This window comes from Lynx rufus, unplaced genomic scaffold (genome assembly GCF_022079265.1).
Source record: "Lynx rufus isolate CCGP_SWC_20201006 ecotype Redwood Valley unplaced genomic scaffold, mLynRuf1.p SCAF_5, whole genome shotgun sequence".
NCBI lineage: Eukaryota > Metazoa > Chordata > Mammalia > Carnivora > Felidae > Lynx > Lynx rufus.
In genome coordinates, this window is record NW_025814867.1 from 5,363,909 (window position 1) to 5,376,503 (window position 12,595).

Here is a 12,595-nt window from a genome sequence, read left to right on the forward strand (position 1 = left end):
CTACATTGTTGAATTTGTTGGCCTAAGCTTGTCTGTGATATTCCCTCATACAATCTGTAGAATTTAATTCCTGATATTGATAACTAGTGTTTTTCTTTCTCTGAATGAATCTTACTAGGGGCTCATCACTTTTATTCATCTTCTCTAGGAACTAAATTTTAGCTTTGTTGGCTTCTCTCTGTTGTTTCTCTGTTTTCTATTTCACTGATTTTTCTTCTCTCTTATCTTGATTGTGTGATGCCTTCTACGTACTTTGGCCTTAATTTTCTCATCTTTTTTCTAACTTCTTAAGGCAAAGTCTTAGATGATTGATTTTCAAGGTTTTTCTTTTCTTTCTTTTTTTAATGTTTGTCTATTTATTTTGAGAGAAAGAGAGCGTGCAGGGGAGGGGCAGAGAGAGAGGGAGAGAGAGAATCCTAAGCGGGCTTCATTCTGTCAGTGCAGACCCCACCATGGGGCTCAGCCCCACAAGTGTGAGATCATGACCTGAGCCAAAGTCAAGAGTCGGATGCTTACCTGACGGAGCCACCCAGGCGTCCCAACCTTTTTCTTTTCTAATATAGACATGCGATACTATAAGTTTCCTTCTAAGCACTGTTTTGTTTTTTTTTTAATTTTTTTTTCAACGTTTATTTATTTTTGGGACAGAGAGAGACAGAGCATGAACGGGGGAGGGGCAGAGAGAGAGGGAGACACAGAATTGGAAACAGGCTCCAGGCTCTGAGCCATCAGCCCAGAGCCCGACGCGGGGCTCGAACTCCCGGACCGCGAGATCGTGACCTGAAGTCAAACGCTTAACGGACCGCGCCACCCAGGCGCCCCAGCTAAGCACTGTTTTAGCTGCACCTCACAAATTTAGATATGTTCTATTTTTGTTTCCGTTCATTTGAAACATTTTCTGATGTCCCTTGTGCTTTGTTCTTTGACCCATCACTCATTTGGAAGTCAGCTGCCTAATTTCAAAACATTTGGGGGATTTTCTAGATTTGTTTTTGTTATTGATTTCTAATTTAACTCCTTTGTGGTCGGAGAGTATGCTATGTGATATTAATCCTTTGAAATTTATTGAGACTTGTATTATGACTTAGCATATGGTCTATCTTGGTGAACGTGCCGTTCCACGTGTACTCGAAAAGAGTACAGCTGTTGGTTGTAGTTTTCCAAAAAGATCAATTAGGCAAAGTTAGCTGACCCAAATCCTCTGTATCCTTACCTGTTTTTTTTGTCTACTTGTTTTATCAAGGACTAAGAGAGGTATCTTAAAATCTCTAACTATAGTTGGAGATTTAGAAATTTGTCCCTTCAAGGGTGCCTGGATGGCTCAGTTGGTTGAGTGTCCAACTCTTGGTTTCAGCTTAGGTCATGATCTCGTGGTTGGTGAGTTTGAGACCTGCCTCGGGTTTTCTGCTGTCAGCACACAGCCGGCTTCAGGTCCTCTGTCTCCCTTTCTCTGCCCCTCCCCCACTTGGTGTGCGTGTGTTCTTTCTCTTTCTTTCTCTCTCTCTCAAAAATAAATTTTAAAAAATTCGTCCTTTCATTTCAGTTAGTTTTTGCTTCATTTTTTAAAAATGTTTCTTTATTTTGAGAGAGAGCATATGTGCGAGCAGGGGAGGGGCAGAGAGAGAGAGAGAGAGAGAGAGAGGGAGAGAGAATCATAACCAGGATTCATTCTGTCAGCGCAGAGCCCAGTGTGATGAACCCGTGAGATCATGACCTGAGCCAAAACCGAGAGTCAGACACTTAACCATCTGAGCCACCCAGGTGTCCCTCCAGCTTCATGATTTTAAAACTATGTTACTGTGTAGATGCACATTTAGGGTTATGTCTTCTTGATGAGTTGACCTTTTTGTTATTTTGAAATGCTCTTTTTTTTGGGGGGGGGGGTAATACTCCTTGTCCTGAAGCCTACTTTATCTGGTATTAATATAGTCATACCAGTTTTCCTCCAGTTCAGGTTTGCACAGTATCCTGGATTCCCTAGTGCGTTGTTCAGATGTGCTGTCGGAACTGAGGCATTTATTTCCCCAGCAGCTAATAGTGTGGCTACAGGTGGCTCACACCTGTCTGAATTGTCCTTCTCTTTCCCCTCTGACAACTTCTAACAAATCTCTTGTAAATAAATCTCAGAGTCTGTTACAAGGGGAACTTTGTATATAGTATATTCTTTTCCATGTTTTTATTATTAGCTTACCCGTGTCTGTATCTTGAAATTGCATCTCTTAAAAACAGCATAGAGTTGGATCTTGCTTTTCTATTCATCGTGACCATCTCTGCCTTTTCATCAAGGTGTTTAAACGATTTATGTTCAATGTAATTTTGATATGATTCGGTTTAAGTCTGTTGTCTTGCTCCTTGTTTTGTATTTGTCACCTTAGTTCTTTGTTCCCTTTTCTTTTCATTGCTTCCTTTCTTTAAAAAATTTTTTTTAATGTTTATTTTTTTGAGAGACAGAGAGAGAGAGAGAGAGAGAGAGAGAGAGAGAGAGAACATGAGTGGGGGAGGGGCACAGAGAGAGGGAGACACAGAATCCAAAGCAGGCTCCAGGCTCCCAGCTGTCAACGCAGAGCCTGATGGGGAGCTCAAACTCATGAACCATGAGATCATGACCTGAGCCGAAGTCGGACGCTTAACGGACTGAGCCACCCAGGCACCCCTGCTTCCTTCTTTTTGATTACGTGAGTTTTTAGGATTGCATTTTAGGGGGCTACTGGCTGGCTCAGTGAGAAGAGTGTGTGACTCTTGATCACAGGGTCATGAGTTCAAATCCCATTTGGGGGGTGTGGAGATCGCTTAAATACATTTTAAAAAAACTTAAAAGAGGGGCGCCTGGGTGGCTCAGTCGGTTAAGCACCGGACTTCAGCCAGGTCACGATCTCGCGGTCCGTGAGTTCGAGCCCCGCGTCGGGCTCTGGGCTGATGGCTCGGAGCCTGGAGCCTGTTTCCGATTCTGTGTCTCCCTCTCTCTCTGCCCCTCCCTGGCTTACACTCTGTCTCTGTCTCTTTCTCTCAAAAATAAATAAACATTAAAGAAATTTTTTTTAAATGTTATACCACTTCACATATAATGTAAGAACCTTATGACGGTATGCTTCTGTTTAACTATGTGTTGTCCTTTGTGCTACTGTTTTCATAGATTTTACTTCTTTGTATGTTGAAAACCCCAGAATATGGGGTCATTATTTTTGTTTTAAACAATTTGACTTTAAAGAAATTAAGAAAGGATAAAAACTAGTCTTTCATATTTTTCTACATATTTATTATTTTTGGAGCTCTTCCTTCCCTCTTATATATCCATCTGGTATCTTTTCTTGAGCACTTCTTTTTAATTTTTTTAAAACATTTATTCATTTTTCAGAGATGGAGAGAGACAGAGCACGAGCGGGGGAGGGTCAGAGAGAGGGGGAGACACAGAATCCGAAACAGGCTCCAGGCTCTGAGCTGTCAGCACAGAGCCCGATGCGGGGCTCGAAGTCACACAACGTGAGATCATGACCTGAGCCGAAGTCAGACGCCCAACTGACTGAGCCACCCAGGCGCCCCTTGAGCACCTCTTATAGTACAAGTTTGCTGGTAAAAAATTATCTCAGCTTTCCTTTTTCTGAAAATGTCTTTGTTTGGCTTTCATTATAGATGAATACTTCTCAGCATTTTTTGGTTTGTTTCAGCATTTTAAAGATGCTGTTCCGTGCAGTCATCACTTTTGTTTTTCTGTATATAACATATCTTTTTTTCTTTGGCTGCTTTTTAAGATCTTCCGTGCTGTGGGGAAGAGTAAAGTAGCATACTTTCAATTCTGAAGGGAGACTTTGAGGAGGACAGGTGTGGAGGGCCACAGTCTACCATGGAATCTACTCCTGGGAACTCAGTTTCCTTCCCATGTGGCGTTACTCTAGCCTGAATAGCTCAGAGTATGATAAATGTAAAATTAAAAAATACTGAGTCTCCGGGGTGCCTGGGTGGCTCCGTCAGTTAAGTGTCCGACTTCGTCTCAGGTCACGATCTCGCGGTCTGTGAGTTCAAGCCTGGCATCGGGCTCTGTGCTGACAGCTTGGGGCCTGGAACCTGCTTCAGATTCTGTGTCTCTGCATCTCTCGGCCCCTCCCCTGCTCATGCTCTGTGTCTCTCTGTCTCTCAATAATAAATAAACATTAACAAAATTTTAATAATAAAAAAAAGAAATACTGAGTCTCCAAGACCGCCTGGATGGAGAAGGAGCATGGGCCAACTCCTGTGGTTAAAGGTAAGAGTTTTCGTCAAGGTTGGTGGAGATTTGCACCGTAGAAGCTAGAAGAGAATGCACCTGCTGAGGGGCGCTTATGGATAGAGACAGGGAATAAGATGAAGGTCTGGGAATGGATAATTTAAAGGTATATCCTCAGGGCGCCTGGGTGGCTCAGTCAGTTGAGCTGTCGACCTCGGTCATGATCTCACAGTTCGGTTCATGATCTCATAGTTCGGTTCATGGGTTCGAGCCCCGCGTCAGGTCCTGCACTGACAGCTCAGAACCTGGAGCCTGCTTCAGATTCTGTGTCTCCCTCTATCTCGACCCTTCCCCTACTCGTGCTCTCTCTCTCTCAAAAATAAATAAACATAAAAAAAATTTTAAGTTACATCCTTAATAGGATTAAGAATATTATAATATATAATATATGTAACATATATCATATTAAGGGCATAACTTTTTTTAAATCTTTCTTTCTTTCTTTCTTTCTTTCTTTCTTTCTTTCTTTCTTTTCTTTTCTTTCTTTCTTTTTAAGTAATCTCCACACTCAACATGGGGCTGGAATTCACGACCCTGAGATCAGAGTCACACGCTCTTCCAACTGAGCCAACCAGGCACTCCAAAGATATAACTTCTGATGAGTTTTTTCCTTCAGTTATGGGAAAAGTTGTATTTAGCATATAATTGCTTTTTAATATAGTTGACACACAATGTTACATTAGTCTCAGGTGGACCACTTAGTGATTTGACAGATTTATACATTTTGTTACGTTCAGCACTAGTTGCCATCAGTTCCATTACATTGTTGTTACAGTACATTGACTAGATTCCTTATGCTGTGCCTTTTATTCCCATGATTTACTCATTCCTGGGAATGCCTGTATCTCCCACTTCCCTTGTTTATTTTGCCCAACTCCCCAACCCTGATTTAACATATAGTTTTAATGTCTTCCTTTAATATGGCATAATTCCTTTAGTGTTTTCCAGTCTGCTAATAAATTTGATGAGTCCGCATGTCTTGAGCAGGGCTGTAACGGAAGGAAATGAGAGCGGGTCCATTAGGTCATTCAGTATATCCCCCAAATGCAACTTGCTTTTCTACTTCCTGCTGATTCTCATCCTGCAAAGTCCCTTAGAGGTACAGCATCAAGGTACCCAAGGAGACTACGGTCACGAGTTCCAGACTGAGAACAATAACCAATGAAGGGTTGGTTCCACCATTCCCCAAGGTGGAATGGGATTTAGTAGAGACTTTAGGAAGAACACATACCTTGGAAGATCAAGGAACACTCCATGTCCCTAAATTTACTTAGAGGGAGTTGTCCCTCAGGGGAAAAGGAAATGCTAATACCTGGGTTACATGAATTTTATAATATAATCTGAAAGATCTATAATAACATGTATACTTGTGACTGAATTTTAACTTTGCTTACAATTAAATAAATGGAAATTAACAGTAAAATACCATTTGTCATCTTTTTATTGTCAAAACATTTTAAAAAATACGTTGGTAGAGGGGAGCCTGGGTGGCTCAGTCGGTTAAGTGTCCGACTTCGGCTCAGGTCATAATCCCACGGTTTGTGAGTTCGAGCCCTGTGTCGGGCTCTGTGCTGACAGCTCGGAGCCTGGAGCCTGTTTCAGATTCTGTGTCTCCCTCTCTCTCTGCCTCTCCCCTGCTCATGCTCTGGCTCTCTCTGTCTCAAAAAGAAATAAAACATTAAAAAAATATGTTGGTAGAAACATAAATTAGGATTCATTGTGGAGATCAAGTTGGCATTAACCGTACATAATGAATGGATACTTCAATTACATTTCCAAAAATCCACTATTTTCCACAAAAACATACACACAAGTGCACATATTTGTAAAATTGTTCACTTTAATATTGTCTTTTTAATAGCAAAAAGTGGAGAGAAGCAAAGTATCCATTAATACATGGGCATCAATACATTAATCATAAATTATACTTCATCCATTGTATAAAATACTATGTAGACATTAAGGAAACTGAAATACAGGCACTGATTAGAAATGATATTCGTAGCATGTTAATTGAGAAAGGCATGATGTAGAATATGTATGATCTGTTTCTGTAAAACTACAAATATATACAGATAATTACATGTACACATAAATACATGTTTTCATAAATACAGAAACAAAATGGAAAGAATACAAACTAAATTATGAATAGGAGTTATTTGGGGGATAAGATTATACAAATTGGTGCTTGAACAATGCAGGGGTCAGGGGTACCAACCTCATGCACTGTCGAAAAACCTGTAACTTTTGTCTCTTCCAAAATGTGAGCGCTTATGACAAAAGCCTTATGATGACGACAAGTACTGTTGACCAAAAGCCTTATCGATAACAGTCAACGAACACATATTTTGTATATTATATGTATTATATCCTGCATTCTTATAATAAAGCAAGCTAGAGAAAAGAAGGTGTTATTAAGAAAATTGTAAGGAAAATACGTTTACACTGCTCTACTGTAGTTATTGAAAAAAAATCCATGTATAACTAGACCTGTTCAGTTCAAATCTGTGTCGTTCAACCATACTTTTGTTTTTGTTACATGTGTAACACACATGTATTAACACATGTGTTACATGTGTTAACAGCATGTAAGACTGAGGTTGTTCAGACGGTAGGATGATTAACCCCATTGATGTGTGTGTAGGTAAGGGGTTTAGTGGCGGTGTTAGGAAATACTTGAAAGGGATGAGAATATGTAGGCAGGATTATCACGGATAGACGAGAGAGGTAGAAAAGAAGAAAAGTACAAAGTCGTGGAGGAAATAAGCATACGGAATTCATTAAGATTTTCTTAATGTATATATAGCTACTACGTATAGCTTGGGGACTAAAAAAAGAAAGGCAAGGAAGTACAGAAGCTGGATGTGGGGGTGCCTCGGTGACTCCGTTGGTTAAGTCTCTCACTCTTTTTTTTTTTTTTTTAATTTTTTTTTTCAAAGTTTATTTATTTTTGGGACAGAGAGAGACAGAGCATGAACGGGGGAGGGGCAGAGAGAGAGGGAGACACAGAATCGGAAACAGGCTCCAGGCTCTGAGCCATCAGCCCAGAGCCCGACGCGGGGCTCGAACTCACGGACCGCGAGATCGTGACCTGGCTGAAGTCGGACGCTTAACCGACTGCGCCACCCAGGCGCCCCTAAGTCTCTCACTCTTGATGTCGTCTCAGGTCATGATCTCATGGTTTGTGGGCTCAAGCCCCATGTCGGGTTCTGTGCTGACAGTTTGGAGCCTGCTTAAGAGTCTCTCTGTCCCTCCCCACCTCAAAAAAATTTTTTTTTCTTTTTTAAAAAGCCAGATGTGCAAGAGAACCACAAGTTAATTTGAAATTCCTAGAGGTTTTAAGTGTGAAGTATGGAGAGGGTGCAGCTGGAGGGAAAGCAGGACCCAGGCCGCCAAGGGTTTCTCGTACTGCTTGAGAATTTGAATAGTGTTTTGCAGGACTGGAACACCACTGATGGGGTTTCGGCAGGAAAGTAACATCAGCTACGTAGAAGATATATTGGAGAGCAGCCAATCTGGAAACTGGGAGATCATTTAAGTGGTGGAATGCAATGAAAATCGAAACTAACTAGTGGCAGGGTGAATAGGAAAGAGAATGGATTTGAGAAGTGTTTCAGAGTAAAAGACACAGGGCTTGGGGATTCTTCAGATCTGGGTGAAGAATGAGAGGCACGTTTTGACTCACTTCTGTGCTTTTCACTTGGGGAACTGGGCAGATGGCGGTGACACCCGCCAAGGCATAAAATACAGACGGCAAAACAAGCTTGTGAGGAGGAGAAAATGCAGGAGGGTGAGAGGAAACACAGAGGGGCAAGTCTGATGGTGACGGGAGGGGTGCAACAGCGGATGGTTCCAATTTCAGACATGTTGAATCGAGGTGACCGTGCACCGTTAAGGAAAGTTGTCCAATAGGCAGCTGGGTGTATTCTACATAATTCTGTAGAAATGTAGTGGCAGGCCCTGGACCAGGCACAAGCTGAGTTGTATGACAGCCATGGTTTTTGCCTTTCCAAACCTGACAGCCTAATGAAGATGCTATAATCTGGGGCTCATGGGAGAGGTCTGGACTAGAGCTCTCGACATACAGAGGGAGAGTATTAGAAGTAAAAAGAGAATGAAACTCCTAGAACTTCTAAGTATCGTTTACTATGAGCTATACTCTATGCACTTCAAGCTTGACAACATACCCATGAAATGTTAAAAGGTTACAGATGAGGAAAATGAGGGGCAGGGAGTTGAGACTCAGAGGTCACAATCTGGCCTTTGGGCTGAATTTTATTCTAAGAGCTGTTGTGCTGCAGGGATTTAAAATTGCCTCTGGATGGGCTTGCGCTATCTAGTTTGTTACTTTCCCTCATTCTCCGTTGTCTTATATACCACATGGGTGTCACTCGTGACCTTTCTGCTGCCTTCAGGAATCTGACCTTGTACTACGCGCCCAAAGGTCACAGTGATACAACTTTCTTGGTAAATACATAGGTGTTCACTATGGGATAAGAGAGGACTTAGCCCAGCTGTCAATGCAGTGCTCACACTAGACCCTGCTCTGGCTCTCCCACATTTAGGGATCGTGCTATGGGATCTCACAGAAGAACTTGTTAGTAAATAAAATGAGCTAAAATGTGAATATCGGCGTATATCCTCTCAGGTTCTGAAGCAATCTGGTATAGCATGCTGCCGAGATGGATTTGAGAGTTCACAGACGGTCTTAAGTTCCGGGTGTTGGAAGAATTAGGCACATACACATTAAACTCTTTTAGGATGATTGCAGATACTAGGGGTGAACTTGGACCCTTTAAAAATTTGTGCATTCTACCGGCTGTGAATTCTTCAAAAAAAAATTTTTTTTTTAATGTTTATTATTTATTTTTGAGAGAGAGAGAGAGACAGAGTGTGAGCAGGGGAGGGGCAGAGAGAGAGGGAGACACAGAATCCGAGGCAGCTCCAGGCTCGGAGCTGTCAGCACAGAGCTCCACACGGGGCTCGAACTCACGAACGGGGAGATTACGACCTGAGCTGAAGTCGGAAGCTTAACCGACTGAGCCACCCAGGCGCCCCATGTGAATTCTTTTAACACCCCCGAAGATCCTGGCACTTAGAATGATAAAGATTTTTGCACGCACACGTGAATGTATACAATTTCGGTTAAATAAAAAAAAAATCAGGGCAGATGTCCAAACGACTGAGATTTTCCAATATCGGCCTGAGACGTTTGGACCCTGGGAGGCTCGGGTCAGGTGCTTCTTGACCGCGGGGCGAGTCCAGGGAAGGAAAGAGGGCCCTTCTGCGGAGCAGCAGGGGTCCCAGGCACTGAAGATGCAGATTCTTAACCACAAGTACTTAACAAAAGCGCACCGTCCTTCAGAGCACAAGGCGGGTTCCCTGGCGACCCCCTTTCTCCCTCCCCAGACGCTCGCCCCCGCGGCTCTTCGCGGCGGGCCCGTGCGGCCCGCCGTCCTCCACCGAAGTGGCACCCTCCCCGCTGTGCTCCGCAGTGGCGGAGCCCGGGAGCGCGTCAGCGCAGCACTCAGACTCAGCCCCGAGGGCATCTCTGCGGGACGCGAATTTCGGCACGGCAGAGAGCGGCGTCCGGCCCCCCGCCGCCGCGTTCGAGAGCGACGCCCAGAGCGCGCATGTGCCGGTGCGACCTGGCGCTTGGCCCCTCCGGCGCTCCGTAGAGCTCCCTCGGCGAGCTCCACGTAGGCCGCGCAGGCGTCTTTGGCCTCCGGTTCACCTGCTGCCGTTGTCGCCGCCGCCGCCGCCGCCGGGGCTGGATGGGGGGCATAGGCCAACCAGTGGCACCCAGAAGAAAGAGACGCGGCGGCGGCGACGCCGACACCCGCAGGCCGAGTGTCCCGATCCGCCTGCGAGCCCAAGGAGGGGGCGGCGAGGCCCGGCCCCCGCGGTCCCTGGTGTAGAGAAGCCGCCGTCCCCGCCGCGGCCGGGTCTCCGTGGACGCTCGCCCCTCCGGTCGCACACTCGGGACCCCGCGCTGCGCCATGTTCAGGAAGCTGAAGCAGAAGATCATCGAGGAGCAGCAGCTCCAGCAGGCGCTGGCCTCGACTCAGGTACTATGGCGCCGCTCTCTAGTTCCCGACCCCCCTGGATACTGGCTCGGGGGCCAGGGCAAGGGAGGGTTCTTTCGTGACCCTTGACCTGGAACTTGAGGATCTCCCCCAAACTCCGGACTGGGAATGAGCCCAGGACGGCCCGGGTCTTCTGTGTCGGGGACCCGCCCCCCCCATCCCCCCATCCTCAAACTCCGTTCAGGAGAGTGGGTGGGGTGGCTGGATCCTTCGGGACGTCTGACCTCTAGTTTTCCCCCAACGCAACTACCCTCGCCTGAGAATACGTGACGAGGGCTCCGATCTTGCGTGACCTTTGACCCGTACCGAAGGTTCCCCCACGCGTCCGAGACCCCAGCTCAGGCGTGAGAGCAGGATGGGAAAACTTGGGTTCCTTGTCGTATCTGATGACTTCCCCACCCAAGTTCCCTGTCCCGTCACCGCCCGGGGATTGAGCGTGCCAGGGCCAGGATCCCGCAAGAGTCCTGACCTGTTACGCGAGTGCAGTGCCAAACCGTGGGGAGGGGAGGGCTGAGGGTCCGGCCGTTCCGGGCCAGGCTGCTCGCTGGAGCGTTGGACCCGAAAGAGGTGGCGGTGTGGCCCGCGTCCAAAGCCCGAGGCTGTCACGAGTTAGTCACTTCGCATAACTTGGTTGATCCGGGCGGGCGGAGGGGCAGGCGTCCCGAGGCCAGGCCAGGGTTGTGCCTGTCCCCAGCCGGGCGTTCTGCTTCTCCGAGAGCCGAGAGCCGTGCTCCGTTCCTTTTTCTTGAACGCCGTGGCTTCAGGAAGTGACAGTTTCTAGGAAAAAGGGGGCGTGTTAGCATTGTTAAGTTAAAGAAACAGTCTCCGAGACTCCGATGAGGATGTGTGTGTTGGTGCCTGCGGCAGTCGGTCTCTTGAGCAAAGTTGAGGGCTTCTTCTGCATTGCTTCCCGGCTTTTCTCAGTCTCAACGGACTGAGCCCTCCTCTCTCTCTATTTTAGAGTTTTGGTAAGAAAGGCTGAGTTTTGATTCATTTGGAGACATTTAAAAATACGTTTTAAAAATACAGCATTTATCTTACACGGCTTTTTAACAACCGCGAAGCAACCGATTAACAATTATTAAATCGATTATTGCGTGGTGCTTATTCTGAAACTATCAATCGAAGCTGTCCTCTCAAAAGCTAAAGCTCATGTAGAGTAAGACCGAAATACATTGGAACATGACGCTGAAGGCTTGGTCATTCTCCTGAGTAAAATGTAAATAGTGATAACATTCAAATAGTAAGTGTCTTACTGTTCATGCCATTTACTGCAAGCTTTTCTAACTTTACAAAACAGGGTTCTTAAGAAACAAAAGACTTAAAAGTGAGGTAGAGAGGAGGAATGTGGGGAAGCACCAGGTTAGTGGATGTAAAGCACTTACGTTTGGGAATGCGTAAATTATCATTGATCCAAGATTGCATCGCTGGGAGTTTATCCTGAGAAAGTTTAGGATGTGTTAAAAGATTTGGCCTCATGGATTTTTACCGCAGTGCTGTTTTAATAGGTAAAAACTGGCTAAAAATAGAAAATTGGTTAATAGGCTGTGTTCGGTAGTCGGCTATTACGCAGCCTTAACAAAAGCCAATATTCACTGGGTTCTTACTACGTGAGAGGCATTTTGCTTTGTATTTTGTGTGGATTCTTTTATTTCATTCTTATGTAAACCAACGAGGTAGGTAGCCTTATAGATGAAGGAGTGAGGTTCAAAGAGGCTAACTTGCCTGACGTCACACAGCTATTGTTAGAGCCCACAGAAAAGTAATAGTTAACGTGCAAAGGTATTTGTGTTAAAGGACAGATTAAGAAGCAGCATGTAAAGTGTGATCCCAGTTTTGTGGGGGAAAATACGTATATAAAGGATATTTATATGCAGGCAGTGAAAATAGTTTAAGAGGGAAGTGCTCATGAGATATTATTATTGTTATTTTTATTTTAGAGAGGGAGAGCAAGAGCGTGAGGGGGGCAGGGGCAGAGGGAGAGAGAGAATCTGAAGCAGGCTCCACAGTCAGTGCAGAGCCTGGCCACAGCCGGATGCAGAGCCTGATGCAGGGCTCGATCCCACAACCTTGGATCACGATCAGAGTGGAAACTGAGAGTCAGATGCTCAACCGACCGAGCCACCCGGGTACCCCAGATTATTTTTCTTATAAATAATGTTTAGTTTTTCTTCATGAAAATGAATTGCTTGTGTGCATTAACCGAGAGAGATCGTTTTTAGAATAGTAAAAAAGTTAGGTATAA

At 45.1% G+C, this 12,595-nt stretch overlaps 1 protein-coding gene across 3 annotated transcripts in view; it reads left to right on the forward strand.

Moving 5' to 3' along the window:
- The first annotated feature begins 10,040 nt into the window (after positions 1-10,040).
- GOLGA4 (golgin A4) overlaps positions 10,041-12,595 on the forward strand; it is a 128,224-nt gene continuing 125,669 nt past the window's right edge. For all 3 annotated transcript variants that reach the window (XM_047099019.1, XM_047099021.1, XM_047099020.1), the window contains exon 1: positions 10,041-10,332. In XM_047099019.1, the coding sequence (XP_046954975.1) occupies positions 10,264-10,332 (69 nt within the window). In that variant the 5' untranslated portion in view covers positions 10,041-10,263. The remainder of the gene's footprint in view (positions 10,333-12,595) is intronic.